Source organism: Cherax quadricarinatus, chromosome 21 (genome assembly GCF_038502225.1).
Source record: "Cherax quadricarinatus isolate ZL_2023a chromosome 21, ASM3850222v1, whole genome shotgun sequence".
Classification (NCBI taxonomy): Eukaryota; Metazoa; Arthropoda; class Malacostraca; order Decapoda; family Parastacidae; genus Cherax; species Cherax quadricarinatus.
In genome coordinates this window covers 46396449-46417563 of record NC_091312.1, presented here as the reverse complement: position 1 = coordinate 46417563, position 21115 = coordinate 46396449, and the positions used below count along the sequence as shown (strand labels likewise).

Genomic DNA, 21115 nt, shown 5'->3' with positions numbered 1-21115 from the left:
AAGAAAAACTTTCACCATCATTCACTCCATCACTGTCTTGCCAGAAGGGTGCTTTACACTACAGTTTTTAAACTGCAACATTAACACCCCTCCTTCAGAGTGCAGGCACTGTACTTCCCATCTCCAGGACTCAAGTCCGGCCTGCCGGTTTCCCTGAACCCCTTCATAAATGTTACTTTGCTCACACTCCAACAGCACGTCAAGTATTAAAAACCATTCGTCTCCATTCACTCCTATCAAACACGCTCACGCACGCCTGCTGGAAGTCCAAGCCCCTCGCACACAAAACCTCCTTTACCCCCTCTCTCCAACCTTTCCTAGGCCGACCCCTACCCCGCCTTCCTTCCACTACAGACTGATACACTCTTGAAGTCATTCTGTTTCGCTCCATTCTCTCTACATGTCCGAACCACCTCAACAACCCTTCCTCAGCCCTCTGAAGAACAGTTTTGGTAATCCCGCACCTCCTCCTAACTTCCAAACTACGAATTCTCTGCATTATATTCACACCACACATTGCCCTCAGACATGACATCTCCACTGACTCCAGCCTTCTCCTCGCTGCAACATTCATCACCCATGCTTCACACCCATATAAGAGCGTTGGTAAAACTATACTCTCATACATTCCCCTCTTTGCCTCCAAGGACAAAGTTCTTTGTCTCCACAGACTCCTAACTGCACCACTCACCCTTTTCCCCTCATCAATTCTATGATTCACCTCATTCTTCATAGACCCATCCGCTGGCACTTCCACTTCCAAATATCTGAGTACATTCACCTCCTCCATACTCTCTCCCTCCAATCTGATATCCAATCTTTCATCACCTAATATTTTTGTTATCCTCATAACCTTACTCTTTCCTGTATTCACTTTTAATTTTCTTCTTTTGCACACCCTACCAAATTCATCCACCAATCTCTGCAACTTCTCTTCAGAATCTCCCAAGAGCACAGTGTCATCAGCAAAGAGCAACTGTGACAACTCCCACTTTATGTGTGATTCTCTATCTTTTAACTCCACGCCTCTTGTCAAGACCCTCGCATTTACTTCTCTTACAACCCCATCTATAAATATATTAAACAACCACGGTGACATCACACATCCTTGTCTAAGGCCTACTTTTACTGGGAAATAATTTCCCTCTTTCCTATGTACTCTAACTTGAGCCTCACTATCCTCGTAAAAACTCTTCACTGCTTTCAGTAACCTACCTCCTACACCATACACCTGCAACATCTGCACATTGCCCCCCTATCCACCCTGTCATACGCCTTTTCCAAATCCATAAATGCCACAAAGACCTCTTTAGCCTTATCTAAATACTGTTCACTTATATGTTTCACTGTAAACACCTGGTCCACACACCCCCTACCCTTCCTAAAGCCTCCTTGTTCATCTGCTATCCTATTCTCCGTCTTACTTTTAATTCTTTCAATAATAACTCTACCATGCACTTTACCAGGTATACTCAGCAGACTTATCCCCCTATAATTTTTGCACTCTCTTTTGTCCCCTTTGCCTTTATACAAAGGAACTATGCATGCTCTCTGCCAATCCCTAGGTACCTTACCCTCTTCCATACATTTATTAAATAATTGCACCAACCACTCCAAAACTATATCCCCACCTGCTTTTAACATTTCTATCTTTATCCCATCAATCCTGGCTGCCTTACCCCCTTTCATTTTACCTACTGCCTCACGAACTTTCCCCACACTCACAACTGGCTCTTCCTCACTCCTACAAGATGTTATTCCTCCTTGCCCTATACACGAAATCACAGCTTCCCTATCTTCATCAACATTTAACAATTCCTCAAAATATTCCCTCCATCTTCCCAATACCTCTAACTCTCCATTTAATAACTCTCCTCTCCTATTTTTAACTGACAAATCCATTTGTTCTCTAGGTTTCCTTAACTTGTTAATCTCACTCCAAAACTTTTTCTTATTTTCAACAAAAAATGATAATATCTCACCCACTCTTTCATTTGCTCTCTTTTTACATTGCTTCACCACTCTCTTAACCTCTCTCTTTTTCTCCATATACTCTTCCCTCCTTGCATCACTTCTACTTTGTAAAAACTTCTCATATGCTAACTTTTTCTCCCTTACTACTCTCTTTACATCATCATTCCACCAATCGCTCCTCTTCCCTCCCGCACCCACTTTCCTGTAACCACAAACTTCTGCTGAACACTCTAACACTACATTTTTAAACCTACCCCATACCTCTTCGACCCCATTGCCTATGCTCTCATTAGCCCATCTATCCTCCAATAGCTGTTTATATCTTTCCCTAACTGCCTCCTCTTTTAGTTTATAAACCTTCACCTCTCTCTTCCCTGATGCTTCTATTCTCCTTGTATCCCATCTACCTTTTACTCTCAGTGTAGCTACAACTAGAAAGTGATCTGATATATCTGTGGCCCCTCTATAAACATGTACATCCTGAAGTCTACTCAACAGTCTTTTATCTACCAATACATAATCCGACAAACTACTGTCATTTCGCCCTACATCATATCTTGTATACTTATTTATCCTCTTTTTCTTAAAATATGTATTACCTATAACTAAACCCCTTTCTATACAAAGTTCAATCAAAGGGCTCCCATTATCATTTACACCTGGCACCCCAAACTTACCTACCACACCCTCTCTAAAAGTTTCTCCTACTTTAGCATTCAGGTCCCTTACCACAATTACTCTCTCACTTGGTTCAAAGGCTCCTATACATTCACTTAACATCTCCCAAAATCTCTCTCTCTCCTCTGCATTCCTCTCTTCTCCAGGTGCATACACGCTTATTATGACCCACTTCTCGCATCCAACCTTTACTTTAATCCACATAATTCTTGCATTTACACATTCATATTCTCTTTTCTCCTTCCATAACTGATCATTCAACATTACTGCTACCCCTTCCTTTGCTCTAACTCTCTCAGATACTCCAGATTTAATCCCATTTATTTCCCCCCACCGAAACTCCCCTACCCCCTTCAGCTTTGTTTCGCTTAGGGCCAGGACATCCAACTTCTTTTCATTCATAACATCAGCAATCATCTGTTTCTTGTCATCTGCACTACATCCACGCACATTTAAGCATCCCAGTTTTATAAAGTTTTCTTCTTCTCTTTTTTAGTAAATGTCTACAGGAGAAGGGGTTACTAGCCCATTGCTCCCGGCATTTTAGTCGCCTCATACGACACGCATGGCTTACGGAGGAAAGATTCTTTTCCACTTCCCCATGGACAATAGAAGAAATAAAGGAGAACAAGAGCTATGTAGAAAAAGGAGAAAAACCTAGATGTATGTATATATATATGCATGTGCATGTCTGTGAAGTGTGACCAAAGTGTAAGTTGGAGTAGCAAGATATCCCTGTTATCTAGCGTGTTTATGAGACAGAAAAAGACACCAGCAATCCTACCATCATGCAAAACAGTTACAGGTTTCTGTTTCACAGTCATCTGGCAGGACGGTAGTACTTCCCTGGGTGGTTGCTGTCTACCAACCTACTACCTATATCTATCTACGTATCTATATATATATAGATATATTATATATATATATATATATATATATATATATATATATATATATATATATACATACATATGTCGTGCCGAATATGTAAAACTGGTCAATTAGCAAGAACTCATTTAAAATTAAGTCCTTTCTAAAATTTTCTCTTGTACGTTTAAAGATATATTTTTTTCGATAATGTTAAAGTAAAATTTTCTAATTTTGCACCAAAAGAATCTTAGAAAACTTACCTAACCTTATTACAACAAGAACAATTTATTTTAGTCAAACCCAACTAAATATATTTTAGATTTGTTTACAATAATTTAATACTAAACAAACACAGTGAAATATATTTTTCTCGTTAGGTTCAGAATGATTTTGGCGAAATTATTGCATACACAAATTTTCACTTGTCCTGTATGGCAAGATGAGCGTTGCTATTTAAGCCAAGATTGCAAGTTCTGCCTATTATATATATATATATATATATATATATATATATATATATATATATATATATATATATATATATATATATATATATATATACACTGTCCAGAAGTGGACAGTGTATATTCTGTATATTGTATCTTTCCATTTAATTTTATATTACCAATGTTTTCATTAGTAACTAATATCAAAATATCTTGCTTCATTTAGTTATTTGACTTATTATATTAGCTTATGTATGTAGGTAGGATGTACATTTACACCTCTCACTGTGTTAACAAACTGCTTTGCTAACTGCTGGCTCACTTGTTTGTGTCAGTAGGAACCTGGCGTAGTCGCTCGAGTAAGTACTGGCTAGTCTCACCTGAGGTTGGAGCTGAAGTCTAGTAAGTTTATTCAGGATAACACAAATATATTTACATAGATTATCATACATAGCAGAGTATGTATAAATATATTAAATATATTAAACACACCGTGGTTGTTTAATATATTTATAGAAGGGGTTGTAAGAGAAGTAAATGCGAGGGTGCTGGCAAGAGGCGTGGAGTTAAAAGATAATCACATATAAAGTGGGAGTTGTCACAGTTGCTCTTTGCTGATGACACTGGGCTCTTGGGAGATTCTGAAGAGACGTTGCAGAGGTTGGTGGATGAATTTGGTAGGGCATGTAAAAGAAGAAAATTGAAAGTGAATACAGGAAAGAGTAAGGTTATGAGGATAACAAAAAGATTAGGTGATGAAAGATTGGATATCAGATTGGAGGGAGAGAGTATGGAGGAGGTGAATGTATTCAGATATTTGGGAGTGGACGCGTCAGCGGATGGGTCTATGAAAGATGAGGTGAATCATAGAATTGATGAGGGGAAAAGGGTGAGCGGTGCACTTAGGAGTCTGTGGAGACAAAGAACTTTGTCCTTGGAAGCAAAGAGGGGAATGTATGAGAGTATAGTTTTACCAACGCTCTTATATGGGTGTGAAGCATGGGTGATGAATGTTGCGGTGAGGAGAAGGCTGGAGGCAGTGAAGATGTCATGTCTGAGGGCAATGTGTGGTGTGAATATAATGCAGAGAATTCGTAGTTTGGAAGTTAGGAGGAGGTGCGGGATTGCCAAAACTGTTGTCCAGAGGGCTGATGAAGGGTTGTTGAGGCGGTTCGGACATGTAGAGAGAATGGAGCGAAACAGAATGACTTCAAGAGTGTATCAGTCTGTAGTGGAAGGAAGGCGGGGTAGGGGTCGGCCTAGAAAAGGTTGGAGGAAGGGGGTAAAGGGGGTTTTGTGTGCGAGGGGCTTGGACTTCCAGCGGGCATGCGTGAGCTTGTTTGATAGGAGTGAATGGAGACAAATGGTTTTTAATACTTGACGTGCTGTTGGAGTGTGAGCAAAGTAACATTTATGAAGGGATTCAGGGAAACCGGCAGGTCGGACTTGAGTCCTGGAGATGGGAAGTACAGTGCCTGAACTCTGATGGAAGGGTGTTAATGTTGCAGTTTAAAGACTGTAGTGTAAAGCACCCTTTTGGAAAGACAGTGATGGAGTGAATGATGGTGAAAGTTTTTCTTTTTCGGGCCACCCTGTCTTGGTGGGAATCGGCCAGTGTGTTAATAAAAAAATAATAAAAAAAATAGCAGCATATATGTAAAGAGCCATAATAATCCAAAAAAGTCAGACAGAATGACTTTTATTTCCATTGGGGTCATTTATTTCCATTTGGGTCCCTATCCCTCCCTCCCTCCCTCCCTCTCTCTCTCTCTCTCTCTCTCTCTCTCTCTCTCTCTCTCTCTCTCTCTCTCTCTCTCTCTCTCTCTCTCTCTCTCTCGTGTTAGCTACGTCTACGATAAGCATCTCTCTTGTAGCTCTGATCTCTGGCTATTTGTTCGTGATTTAAACTGTTTTCGGAAGAGTATGTTTTCGTTGGAGAGCCGAAACATACTTCTTGTAACTCTGTGTAACTGTTCGCAGAGCAGTGTTTAGACTTAGTGATTTCTGACGTTTCTCAGAGGTTGTGTCGTGGAGACACTATTCAGCCCTAGTCCCAAGCTAAATCTTCTGACCTTATTTTTTTTGTGGCATCTATGCACTGCTGTAGTTGGGGATTTGCTTATGCTGAACTTAGATTCAGTATAAAGTAAGTTTTATGCCTTTTACAGAGACTCGGCTGATGTTACCCAGTTAGGGTCGTTATTTTGTCTCCTTGTCTCTACCTGACTCTGTGCTACTGCTTTGTACATTGTTACTGTACATTTTTGGTGTAAGTCAGTCAAACAGCTTCAAGGAAGCTGTTTGACTGACTTATTGGTCGAGAAGTTGGATTATTTGAGGCCCTTTTCTCAGTCACTGTTTAAGTCTAAGTCGAGTTGAGTCTTACTGAGATATAACGAGCACTTTCAGCACATACACACACTATCACACACATTTGTACATATATTTTTCACTTGAGTATAATTCGTCATACCTACGTACCAGATGGTACTTAAGATTTGTACAGATATGAAATGTGCCCTCAGCACAACACTACTCTATGTACAAGTCAAACATTGATAGTAATGTTTACTAGTTATACTCAAGAGAACTGTAAGAGCTTACATCCTAAATTATATAAAAAAATATTTACTTTGGTAATGTCCACCTAGACAACCTTGTTATTAAAAATCTCAGATTTTATTTAGTTAGTTTATATTCACTCAGTTATGATCCCAAAGCAATATTGAAATTTCTTAATTTAAATGGATAACTGGACTAATATATTCTCGGGTAAACTGTTACAAAACCAGAAACAGTCTAGATGCTAGACGGGGATCAATAACTTGACCTAGTATTCTTTAGAGATGTCTATACATTATGGATATCACATTTATATATATATATATATATATATATATATATATATATATATATATATATATATATATATATATATATATATATATATATATATATATATATATATATATATATATTTATATATTGTGCTTACTGAAAACAGTAACAGAAACGCGTAATATTAACCACTGTTTTTCTCTTTTGACAGACGACCACCATGGGAGACGTGCTGCTTCTTCACCTGCTCTTTTCAGTCTTCATCTTCCATACCCACGCCCACACCAACGTTCACACGCACGCCCACACCAACGTTCACACCCACCACACCTTCTCTCATAGAATAAAGAGAGATCTTCTAGGCGGACACATCCATCACGACCAAAATATGAGCCATCAGAAAGATCAAGATCCACTTTTATTCAGCGACCGTGACACTTCAGACGAGTTTAAAGGTGTGTGTACTCACCTAGTTGTACTCACCTAGTTGTACTCACCTAGTTGTATTCACCTAGTTGAGGTTGCAGGGCTCGAGTCCAAGTTCCTGGCCCCGCCTATTCACTGGTCGCTACTAGGTCACTCTCCCTGAACCGTGAGCTTTATCATACCTCTGCTTAAATCTCTGTATGGATCCTGCCTCCACTACATCGCTTCCCAAACTATTCCACTTCCTGACTACTCTGTGGCTGAAGAAATGCTTCCTAACATCCCTGTGATTCATCTGTGTCTTCACCTTCCAACTCTGTCCACTTGTTGCTGTGTCCCATCTCTGGAACATCCTGTCTTTGTCCACCTTGTCAGTTCCTCTCAGTATTTTGTATGTCGTTTTCATGTCGCCCCTATCTCTCCTGTCTTCCAGTGTCGTCAGGTCGATTTCCCTTTACCTCTCCTCGTAGGACATACCTCTTAGCTCTGGGACTAGTCTTGTTGCAAACCTTTGCACTTTCTCTAGTTTCTTTACTTGCTTGGATAGGTGTGGATTCCAAACTGGTGCCGCATACTCCAGTATGGGCCTAACGTACACGGTGTGTGTGTGTGTGTGTGTGTGTGTGTGTGTGTGTGTGTGTGTGTGTGTGTGTGTGTGTGTGTGTGTGTGTGTGTGTTCACCTGTATGTACTCACCTTTATGTGGCTGAAATGATCGATTCACAGTTCCTGGCCCCGCCTCTTCGCTGGTCGCCAATAGATCCACTCTCCCGGCACATTCCCTGCACATATGTTTTTTGTTCCTCTAGCTTTTCATCTAGTCTCTTGTGTGGTACTGTGTCGGAAGCCTTCTTAATGTCCAAGATGAAGCAGTCTACCCATCCTCTCTTTCTCTTTCTCTCTCTCTCTCTCTCTCTCTCTCTCTCTCTCTCTCTCTCTCTCTCTCTCTCTCTCTCTCTCTCTCTCTCTCTCTCTCTCTCTCTCTCCTGCCTTATTTCAGTTAACTTGTCGTAGAAATCCAGCAGGTTTGTGACGCCGGATTTCTCTTCTCTGAAACCGTTGTCATGTATGAGCTCGTTCCTTTCTAGGTACTCCACTACTTGTCTTCTGATAATCTTCATTCTTCATAACTTTACGTATTATACATGTCAGCTACACTAGTCTGTAGTTTAGGCTGCCTTTGTGTGTATTAGTGTGGGCGTGTGTGTGGTATTATTGAAAGTGTGTATGTACTCACCTATTTGAAGCTGCAGAGGTCGATTCATAGCTCCTGGCCCCCGCCTCATCACTGGTCGCTACTAGGTCCACTTCTTCCTGCTCCACGAGGTTTGTCGTATCTCTTCTTAAAGATGTGTATGGATCCTGCCTCTGCTACATCATTCTCCAGATTGCTCCACTTCCTGACAAGTCTACGGCTGAAGAAATACTTCCTAACATCCCTGTGACTCGCTGGAATTTTCAGTTTCCAGTTGTGTGTGCATTCGCCTAGTTATGGTTGCAGGGGTCGAGTCTCAGCTCAGTGTATGTGTGTCTGTCTGTATGCCTAGCGGCATTGTTACTGATTTTTCAGTTTACTTCACTGGTTCTCACTCACTGAGTGAGAGCAATTAGATCATTTGAGGGATTTCGAGTCTCAGAAATTGTAGCATTGACCATCCCCCAGGATGCGACCCACAACAGTCTACTAACACCCAGGTACCTATTTACTGCTAGGTGAACAGAGGCAACGGGTGTAAGGAGATTTGCCCATACGTCTCGCCCTGCCTGTGGCGAGACGTGTGTGTGTGTGTGTGTGTTTGTGTGTGTGTGTGTGTGTGTGTGTGTGTGTGTGTGTGTGTGTGTGTGTGTGTGTGTGTACTCACCTAGTTGTACTCACCTAGTTGAGGTTGCGGGGGTCGAGTCCGAGCTCCTGGCCCCGCCTCTTCACTGGTCGCTACTAGGTCACTCTCCCTGAGCCGTGAGCTTTATCATACCTCTGCTTAAAGCTATGTATGGATCCTGCCTCCACTACATCGCTTCCCAAACTATTCCACTTACTGACTACTCTGTGGCTGAAGAAATACTTCCTAACATCCCTGTGATTCATCTGTGTCTTCAACTTCCAACTGTGTCCCCTTGTTGCTGTGTCCAATCTCTGGAACATCCTGTCTTTGTTCACCTTGTCAATTCTTCTCAGTATTTTGTATGTCGTTATCATGTCCCCCCTATCTCTCCTGTCCTCCAGTGTCGTCTGGTTGATTTCCCTTAACCTCTCCTCGTAGGACATACCTCTTAGCTCTGGGGCTAGTCTTGTTACAAACCTTTGCACTTTCTCTAGTTTCTTTACGTGCTTGGCTAGGTGTGGGTTCAAAACTGGTGCCGCATACTCCAATATGGGCCTAACGTACACGGTGTACAGGGTCCTGAACGATTCCTTATTAAGATGTCGGAATGCTGTTCTGAGGTTTGCTAGGCGCCCATATGCTGCAGCAGTTATTTGGTTGATGTGCGCTTCAGGAGATGTGCCTGGTGTTATACTCACCCTAAATCTTTTTCCTAGAGTGAGGTTTGTAGTCTCTGGCCCCTAGACTGTACTCCGTTTGCGGTCTTCTTTGCTCTTCCCCAGTCTTCATGACTTTGCACTTGGTGGGGTTGAACTCCAGGAGCCAATTGCTGGACCAGGTCTGCAGCCTGTCCAGATCCCTGTGTAGTTCTGCCTGGTCTTCGACCGAATAAATTCTTCTCATCAACTTCACGTCATCTGCAAACAGTGACACCTCGGAGTCTATTCCTTCCGTCATGTCGTTCACAAATACCAGAAACAGCACTGGTCCTAGGACTGACCCCTGCGGGACCCCGCTGGTCACAGGTGCCCACTCTGACACCTCGCCACGTACCATGACTCGCTGCTGTCTTCCTGGCAAGTATTCCCTGATCCAATGTAGTGCCTTCCCTGTTATCCCTGCTTGTGTGTGTATGTGTGTGTGTGTGTGTGTGTGTGTGTGTGTGTGTGTGTGTGTGTGTGTGTGTGTGTGTGTGTGTGTGTGTGTGTGTGTGTGTGTGTGTGTGTGTGTGTGTACGCTAGGATATACTTCTCTTTTGAAGATTTTTAGAATTTTTTCTCACTCTATTCCTAATTAATTACATACTAACAATTACTATTATAATACTGGTGCACATGAGAACTTAAAAAAAAAGAACTGCACTCAGCGCTGCTCATGTAGTTAAAATTTTGTTACTGTTAAAATTTTCTCTCACTATTCCGAATATATATTAACAATTACTAATATATTACTTACTGGTGCGTATGAGATCTTGTTACAACACCCACAGGTACCCTCAGCACCGCCTGTGTAGTTGAACATGAGTCCTCTGATTTAGTTATCGTAATAACTTGCTAAATATTATGTCAGGGATACACATGCTTATCCCCTGGCACTTGCTAAATATTCTATCAGGGCTACACCTGCTTATCCCCTGGCACTTGCTAAATATTCTATCAGGGCTACACCTGCTTATCCCCTGGCACTTGCTAAATATTCTATCAGGGCTACACCTGCTTATCCCCTGGCACTTGCTAAATATTCTATCAGGGCTACACCTGCTTATCCCCTGGCACTTGCTAAATATTCTATCAGGGCTACACCTGTTTATCCCCTGGCACTCACAAGTATGGAGAGAGAGATCCTTCACATCCAGCTGGGTAAGACGCTAACAAAAATAATACCGACCAAATTGCTACCAATAAATAACAAAAAGAGGCACAATACCGTGACTGGAACTATACACAAATAACCCGCACATAAAAGAGAGAAGCTTACGACGACGTTTCGGTCCGACTGGGACCATTTACTTTGTAAATTGTCCCAGTCGGACCGAAACGTCGTCGTAAGCTTCTCTCTTTTATGTGCGGGTTATTTGTGTATTGCTACCAATACAAATGAGTATCTGGCGTCTGGTAGTTAAAGGCGTAGTTGATATCCTCGAGCTGTCTTCTGATAATGTTGTACGATGTCTATATCACTTATTTTATTGCCTCCTTAAACTTCCCAGTTTTTCACTGATTCAATCCCATTAATATTGATTATTTACATTTTTCCTTAGTTTTGTGGACATAATCAGGACGTCATGATACTATTTGTATTCACAACTCACCTCTGGCAACACCAACTGCTGGAGACTTTGTCACTCTACTTTATTTTATCTTTCTTCTCCATATCACTCATTAAATACTTTTTCACTGCATTACTCCCACTACAGACCAGATTTTTTTTTTTCTAATTCTGTTGTTAATAACTTTTCTTTTTATGATCTCTGGAGTCGGTACTTCTACCAGTAGCCCTGACCCGCTGCTCACTGACCCGCTGCTCACTGACCCGCTGCTAAGGCTTCCAGGCTTCCCAAACTATTCCACTTTTTGACTACTCTGTGACTGAAGAAATACTTCCTAACATCCCTGTGATTCATCTGTGTCTTCAGTTTCCAACTGTGACCCCTTGTTGCTGTGTCCCATCTCTGGAACATTTTGTCTCTGTCCACCTTGTCAATTCCTCTCAGTATTTTATATGTCGTTCTCATGTCCCCCCTATCTCTCCTGTCTTCCAGTGTCATCAGGTCGATTTCCCTTAACCTCTCCTCGTAGGACATACCTCTTAGCTCTGGGACTAGTCTTGTTGCAAACCTTTGCACTTTCTCTAGTTACTTTACGTGCTTGGCTAGGTGTGGGTTCCAAACTGGTGTCGCATACTCCAAAATGGGCCTAACGTACACAGTGTACAGGGTCCTGAACGATTCCTTTTTAAGATGTCGGAATGCTGTTCTGAGGTTTGCTAGGCGTCCATATGTTTCAGCAGTTATTTGGTTGATGTGCTCCTCAGGAGATGTGCCTGGTGTTATACTCACCCCAAGATCTTTTTCCTTGAGTGAGGTTTGTGGTCTCTGGCTCCCTAAATTGTACTGCGTCTACAGTCTTCTTTGCCCTTCTCCAATCTTCATGACTTTGCACATGGTGGGTTGAACTCCAGAAGCTAATTGTTGGACCAGGTATGTAGCCTGTCCAGATAGCTTTGTAGTTCTTCCTGGTCCTCGTGTGTGTGGGGGGGGGTATGAGTGAGTGCTACGTGTTTGTGTATGTGTGTGTACTCACCTAATTGTACTCACCTAATTGTGGTTGCAGGGGTCGAGACTCAGCCCCTGACGCCACCTCTTCACTGGCCGCTACTGGGTCCTCCCTCTCCCTGCTCCATGAGCTTAAATCATACCTCGTCTCAAAACTATGTATGGTTCCTGCCTCCACTACATCACTTACCAGACTATTCCACTTCCTGACAACTCTACGAATGAACAAATACTTCCTAACACCCCTTTGACTCTTCTGAGTCTTCAACTTCCAATTGTGACCCCTTGTTTCTGTGTCCCATCTCTGGAACATCCTGTCTCTGTCCATTTTGTCTATTCCACACAGTATTTTGTATGTCGTTATCATGTCTTCCCTGATCCTCCTGTCCTCCAGTGTCGTCAGACCGATTTCCCTTAACCGTTCTTCGTAGGACATTCCCCTTAGCTCTGGAACCAGCCTTGCTGCAAACCTTTGCACTTTCTCTAATTTCTTGGCGTGCTTGACCAGGTGTGGGTTCCAAACTGGTGCTGTGTACTTTAATATGGGCCTGATGTACACAGCGTACAAAATCTCTAACGATTCCATTCTGAGGTATCGTAACGCTATTTTCAGGTTTGCCAGGCGCCCACATGCTGCAGCAGTTATCTGGTTAATGCGTGCTTCCGGAGACGTGCTCGGTATTATACTCACCCCTAGAACTTTCTCCTTGAGTGAGGTTTGCAGTCTTTGGCCATCTAGCCTATACTCTGTGGTCTTTGCCCTTCCCCGATCTTCATGACTTTGCATTTGGCGGGGTTAAATTCTAGGAGCCAGTTGCTGGACCACGCGTTCAACCTGTCCAGGTCTCTTTGTAGACCTATCTGATCCACATCTAACTTAATTCTCCTCATTATCTTCACATCATCTGCAAACAGGGACACTTCTGAGTCTATCCCTTCCGTCATGTCATTCACATATACCAAAAATAGCACTGGTCCCAGGACCACAGGCGCCCACTGTGATACCTCATCTCGTACAATGATTCGCTGTTGCCTCCCTGTCAAGTATTCTCTGATCCATTGCAGTGCCCTTCCTGTTATACGTGCCTGATCCTCGAGCTTCTGCACGAATCTCTTGTGAGGAACTGTGTCGAAGGCCTTCTTGCAGTCCAAGAAAATGGAATCAACCCACCCCTCCCTCTCATGTCTTACTTCAGTTTCCTTGTCATAAAACACAGGATTTGCCTTCCATGAATCCGTGCTGGCTGTCGTTTATACTCTTGTTCCATTCCAGGTGCTCCACCACTCTCGTCCTGATAATCTTCTCCAAACTATACACGTCAGTGACAATGGTCTACAGTTTAGTGCCTCGTTTCTGTCTCCTTTCTTAAAGATTGGGACTACATTAGCCCTCTTCCATACCTCACGAAGTTGCCCAGTTTCAAGGGATGTGTTGAAGATTGTGGTTAGTGGCACACACAGTGTCTGCTTTCTCTCTAAGTACCATGGAGAGATGTTGTCCGATCCCAGTGCCTCTGAGGTATCAAGGTCACTTAGGAGCTTCTTCACCTCCTCCTCGGTTGAGTGTATTTCATCCAGCACTTGTTGGCAAATCCCTGGTTGGTGTACCCCTCTGTTTTGTATTCTCAGTGTCCCTTCTGCCTCCACTATAAATGCTTCCTGAAATTTCGTGTTGAGCTCCTCACATACTTCTTGGTCATTTCTTGTGAGCTCCAGACCTCCTTTCCTCAGCCTGATTACCTGGTCCTTGACTGTTGTCTTCCTCCTGATGTGGCTGTAAAGCAGTTTCGGGTCAGACTTGACTTTCGATGCTATGTGATTTTCGTACTGTCACTGGGCCTCCCTCCTCATCTGTACATACTCGTTTCTGGCTCGTCGACTTATCTCTTTATTTTCCTGGGTCCTTTGCCTTCTGTACGTCTTCCATTCTCTAGAGCACTTAGTTTTTGCCTCCCTACACCTTCGCGTAAACCAAGGGCTCATTCTGGTCTTCCCATTATTTCTGTTACCTTTGGGAACAAACCTTTCCTCTGCCTCCATGCAGTTTGTTGTTATGTAGTCTGTGTGTGTGTGTGTACTCACCTAACTGTACTCACCTAATTGTGGTTGCAGGGATCGAGACTCAGCTCCTGGCCCCGCCTCTTCACTGAGTGGTACTAGGTCCTCACTCTCCCTGCTCCATGAGCTTCATCATACCTCATCTTAAAGCTATGTATGGTTCCTGCCTCCTCTACCTCATTTGCTAGGATATTCCGCTTCCTGACTACTTTATGACTGAAAAATACTTCCTAACATCCCTTTGACTCATCTGGGTCTTCAACTTTCAATTGTGACCAATTATTTCTGTGTTCCCTCTGTGAAACATCCTGTCTCTATCCACCTTGTCTTTTCCATGCAGTATTTTGTATGTTGTTATCATGTCTCCCCTAACCCTCCTGCCCTCCAGTGTCGTCAGACCGATTTCCCTTAACCTTTCTTCGTAGGACTTTCCCCTTAACTCTGAAACTAACCTTGTGTGTGTGTGTGTGTGTGTGTGTGTGTGTGTGTGTGTGTGTGTGTGTGTGCCTTGCTGATTATTAAAGTATTCCTAACTTGCATGTACTAGCATCTCACTATTCCTTAACTAGAATATTGTTGACTCTGCTGTGGGGGAATTTTACAAGACCACGATCTCGAAATAAATATTCCATCCAAATTCTGGGAAAAACTCATGAATACACAGAACTCAGATTGTAACTTACTGAAGCTGATGTATCCTGGAGACTAGTGGCACTTGAGGGACACTGAGGTCGCACACTGTATCCTGGAGACTAGTGGCACTTGAGGGACACTGAGGTCGCACACTGTATCCTGGAGACTAGTGGCACTTGAGGGACACTGAGGTCGCACACAATGTCCTTCCTTCAGTGCCCATCGTCTCAGGTCTCTAACTAGCTCCAGGACCCGGGCTCAAGAGCATATGGTTCTTGTATATTTATTGTGAAAAATTATGTCCGCAAAACTATTTAGTGGACTGTATAAATATGAAGAATTATTAATCACATTATTTCATATTAAGGACGTAAAGTATTACACTTACCGGTTTATTACATAGATGGTATATCTTAACACCTCCCAGAGGATGATTACATAGAAAATTGGCCAATATCAAGTAACCTTACCTGTTGCGTGATGTGTAATACACATTGAGAGGCTAACCTACGTTACTGAAGGGTACAGCGGCAGTAGACAATATGGCGACTAATTTAGAGCTTCTGCGTCGCATTTTCTGTCGTCCAATTACTAAATTCTTCCATTTTGTTCTCTAGTTGGACATTCACAGATGTCTGTCCTCTCCACTTATACTGTAATGTTGAATTATCCAACAGTATTAGTAACGGTCACTAAAAAATTAGAGGAACAATCATGAACCAGCAGTTCGTATTTCATCCTCCTCGTTTTACTTCCCCTCTCTCCTATATTGTACACACACACACAAACATATATATATATATATATATATATATATATATATATATATATATATATATATATATATATATATATATATATATAAATATATGTATATATATATATATATATATTTTATATATATATATATGAATATATATATATATATATATATATATATATATATATATATACATATATATATATATATATATATATATATATATATATATATATATATAAACACATATATATATATATATATATACATAAATATATATATATAATATATATATATATATATATATATATATATATATATATATATATATATATATACATACCTATACATATATATATATATATATATACATACATATATATATATATATATATATATATATATATATATATATATATATATATATATGTCGTGCCGAATATGTAAATCTGGTCAATTAGCAAGAACTCATTAAAAATTAATTCCTTTCTAAAATTTTCTCTTATACGTTTAAAGATATATTTTTTTCATTAATGTACGCTGAGGTGAGTGGTCACCTGTGGTCATACCTGCCTAAGCTCTTGGGAGTTAACGTGTGCTGTTACCAAGCACCATGGCTTGTTGTAGTGTTTTAGAATCTTCTACTTCTTCAGGAGGAAAATAGGAGGCTGAAGCTTCGCATAGATGAGTTTGGGAGCGAGTGTGAGAAGGATTTAGCAGGTAAGGAAGGAATGGTCACCAGCAGTGATAGTGGCAGCCGCTTTAAGTGGCAAGTGGTTCACAGTTCAGGAAGAAGGAAGATGAGGAGAGTTCATAGAGGAGATATGAAGGTAGAAAATCGATTCTCTGTTCTTCAAGACGAGTGTACTTCAGTGGTTAGTGAGGTTGAAGGTACCACTGATTCCCCTGCTAATCAATGTAAGAATATTTTAATAGTAGGAGAATCTCAGGTAAAATATGTGGACCGTGCATTTTGTAACAGAGACAGAAAGGTCAGACAGAGAGTGTGTCTTCCTGGAGCTGGTGTTCGTGACATAGTCAGCAGGTTGGATAATATTATGGCAGGTAATGGGGACAAGCCCATTATCTGTCTTAGTGCTGGGGGTAATGACACTGGGAAGGGCAGTAGAGAGGAGCTGCTGGATAAGTACAGGTCAGCCATAGAAGTAGTTAGGTCTAAGGGAGGGATCCCAGTCATATGTAGCATCTTGCCTAGAAAGGGAGTGGGCAATGAATGGATGTCTAGGGCAATTGGTATAAATTGCTGGCTAGACAGGTACTGCAAGGAACTTGCAATCCCATTCATTGATAACTGGGACGTATTCTTTGGCAAACGTGATATGTATGCAAGGGATGGGGTTCATCTCTCTGGGGATGGAGTGGTTGCATTAGCCAATTCAATTAAGAGGGTAATTGATGACTTGTCTAGGAATTTAAACTGATAGATTATAGAGGTATGGGTATTTGTGGGAAACAATCAGGCTGCAGCATTAGGGTTAAAAACAGCAGTTATTACCAGGATACCTCAGGGATATGTTTTTAAAACAATTTTCAAAATAAAGTTGCTAGTAATGGCAAATCAATTGATCAACAAACAAAGAGAGATAGTAGAGGGCAACGAGTGACTAGCTCCCTTAAGGTTTACTGTACAAATAGTAGGAGTCTAAGAAATAAGATGGATGAGCTAAAATTACTTGCAAGTGTAGGTAATATAGATAATATTGGTATAACAGAGACCTGGTTCAACCTGAAAGATAGAGAAATGCCTTCTGAATGCAACATACAGGGTTATAAACTATTCCACACGGATAGGGTCAACAGGAAGGGTGGTGGTGTGGCGATGTATGTCAGAGAAAATTTAAATTGTTGTCTTAGACATGATATAAGATTAGAAACATCGAACACAGAATCTGTTTGGCTAGAGTTTCTCGAGGGACGTGACAAATTAATTTTGGGTGTGATTTATAGGCCCCCAAACTGTGACAGGGAGGGCAGTAACCTGTTATGGGACGAAATTCATAATCATCTAGATATGAAAATGTTGTGATAATGGGACATTTTAACTTTAGACAAATTGATTGGAACAATATGACAGGAAATCTTGAGTCTAGTGACTTTCTTGATACGGTTCAGGATTGCGTTTAAGAACAGGTTGTGACAGAACCAACTAGAGGAAGCAATCTGCTTGACTTGGTTCTTGCCAACAAAGATTCACTAATTAATAATCTTGAGGTTAATGATGAGCTTGGGGAAAGTGATCACAAATCACTTAGTTTCAATATATCATGGAATTACCCAGATAACTGCAATCAAATCTCTGTCCCAGATTTTCGCTTGGCCGACTTCATGGGACTGAAAAATTACCTGGGTGGGAAAAATTGGGATGTCCTGACTATGGGTCAGGTAGGTGATCTTGGTTGCCAATATGACGTTTTTCAGAGCATAGTTCTAACTGCCCAGACAACTTTTGTTCCGAGTAGGGAAATTAGATCTAACAAAAATGATCCCAAATGGATGAACAATAGATTAAAACATCTAATTGGTCAAAAGAGAGGCATATATAGGCGTATCAAAAGAGGGGATGGGCAGTTAAGAAATCAATATATTCAATTAAAGAGAGAAATAAAGAAAGGAATAAGAAAAGCAAAAAGGGATTATGAGGCTAAGGTCGCAAGGGATTCAAAGACTAACCCAAAAGGGTTCTTTCAGGTATACAGAAGTATGATTAGGGACAAGATTGGCCCACTTAAGAGTAACTCTGGTCAGATCACTGACAGTGATAAGGATAGGTGTGAAATTCTAAATACCTACTTCCTCTCAGTTTTCACCCAGGAAAATACTAGCGATATTCCTGAAATAATAGATTATGTAGAACAGGATGATAATAAACTATGTACGATTGCGGTAACTAGTGACATGGTCCTCAGACAAATAGAGAAACTAAAACCTAACAAATCCCCAGGTCCTGATGAACTGTTTGCAAGGGTGTTAAAGGAATGTAAAGAGGAACTTAGCATACCTTTGGCTAATCTATTTAACATATCACTACAAACTGGCAAAGTGCCTGATAAGTGGAAAATGGCAAATGTAATACCTATTTACAAGGCAGGGGACAGGTCCTAGGCTTCGAACTATAGACCAATAAACCTTACCTCCATAGTGGGAAAATTTATGGAATCAATAATTGCCGAAGTAATTCGTAGCCATCTTGACAGGCACAGATTGATTAATGAATCTCAACACGGTTTTACAAAGGGGCGTTATGTCTTACGAATTTACTAACTTTTTCCACTAAGGTGTTTGAGGAGGTAGATCATGGTAATGAATATGATATTGTGTATATGGACTTCAGTAAGGCTTTCGATAGAGTTCCACACCAGAGGCATAGAGGAAACTTAGGGTACACGGAATAGGAGAAATTTTTTCCTGGGTAGAGGCATGGCTGACAAATAGACAGCAGAGAGTTTGCATAAATGAGGAGAAATTAGAATGGGGGCACGTCACAAGCGGTGTTCCTCAGGGGTCAGTGTTGGGTCTGTTGTTGTTCACAATTTACATAAGCGACATAGATAAGGGAATAAATAGCGACATAAGCAAATTTGCTGATGACACCAAAATAGGCCGTCCAATTCATTCTAATGAGGATACTAGAGCACTCCACGATGATTTGAATAGACTGATGCAATGGTCGGAGAAGCGGCAGATGCAGTTTAATATTGACAAATGCAAAGTTCTAAATGTTGGACAGTTAAATAACCATGCCACATATAAACTAAATATTGTAGATCTTAATACTACTGATTGCAAAAAGGATTTAGGAGTTCTGGTTAGCAGTAACCTAAAACCAAGACAACAGTGCATTAGTGTTCGCAATAAAGCTAACAGAATTCTTGGCTTCATATCTAGAAGTATAAATAATAGAAGTCCTCAGGTTGTTCTTCAACTCTATATATCCTTGGTTAGGCCTCATTTAGACTATGCTGCTCAGTTCTGGTCACCGTATTACAGAATGGATATAAATGCTCTGGAAAACGTACAGAGGAGGATGACAAAGTTGATCCCATGTATCAGAAATCTTCCCTATGAGGATAGACTGAGGGCCCTGAATCTGCACTCTCTCGAAAGGCGTAGAATTAGGGGGGATATAATCGAGGTGTATAAATGGAAAACAGGAATAAATAAAGGGGATGTAAATAGCGTGGTGAAAATTTCCAGCCAAGACAGGACTCGCAGCAATGGTTTCAAGTTGGAAAAATTCAGATTCAGGAAGGATATAGGAAAGCACTGGTTTGGTAATATAGTTGTGGATGAGTGGAACAAACTCCCGAGTACAGTTATTCAGGCTAAAACGTTGTGTAATTTTAAAAATAGGTTAGATAAATACATGAGTGGGTGTGGGTAGGTGTGATTTGGACTTGCCTAGCTTGTGCTGCTGGGTCTGGTGCAGTGGTCCATCCTTGAGTGGAGATGGCCAGACTGAGTGGGTCATTGGATAATCCGGGGGGTGGGTCATTGGTCTAATCCGGGGGGAGGGGACATGGACCTGCTCCGCATGGGTCAGTAGGCCTGTTGCAGTGTTCCTTCTTTCTTATGTTCTTATTGTAAAAATTTTTAATTTTGCTCCAAAAGAATCTTAGAAATCTTACCTAACCTTATTATAACAAGAACAATTTATTTTATCCTAACTCAACTAAATATATTTTAGATTTGTTTATAGTAATTTAATACTAAAGAAGCACAGTGAAATATATTTTTTTCGTTAGGTTCAGATTGATTTTGGCGAAATTATTTCATACACAAATTTTCGCTTGTCCTATATGGCAAGATGAACGTTGGTATTTAAGCCAAGATCACAAATTATGCCTATTCGGCACGAGATATATATATATATATATATATATATATATATATATATATATATATATATATATATATATATATATATATATATATATATATATATATATATATATATATATATATATATATATATATATATGTATATATATAATTATTTTAACCATGAACGAGTGGTATTGATCAATAACATCACTGCGACTAGCCTAGGACTCGAACCCATGATGCTTTGACCCGCCTCATGGTAAGCTAAAATCACTTGATGCTCCAACCTGCAGGACTACTAAATTTTACAGGAACCAAGCACCCAGCCAAGCTAAGTGTGTTACCTTTGGTCCGAGGACATACGGTGTTGATATAGTGATATTTCTGGGTGTGTAATATATTTTCCTTATCAGAATATTAATGCCAAAAGGAAATTATTGGGAATATTTTGGCTCCCGGTGACTTATTATCTTTTAAGTCACATTAACATTACA

At 40.8% G+C, this 21115-nt stretch overlaps 1 protein-coding gene across 1 annotated transcript in view; it reads left to right on the top strand.

The window, feature by feature from the left end:
* Positions 1-21115, top strand: part of LOC128689051 (uncharacterized) — a 253388-nt gene that overhangs the window by 214945 nt on the left and 17328 nt on the right. The window contains exon 3 of the mRNA XM_070087438.1: positions 7018-7261. Coding sequence (XP_069943539.1) covers positions 7027-7261 — 235 coding nt within the window. The 5' untranslated portion in view covers positions 7018-7026. The remainder of the gene's footprint in view (positions 1-7017; positions 7262-21115) is intronic.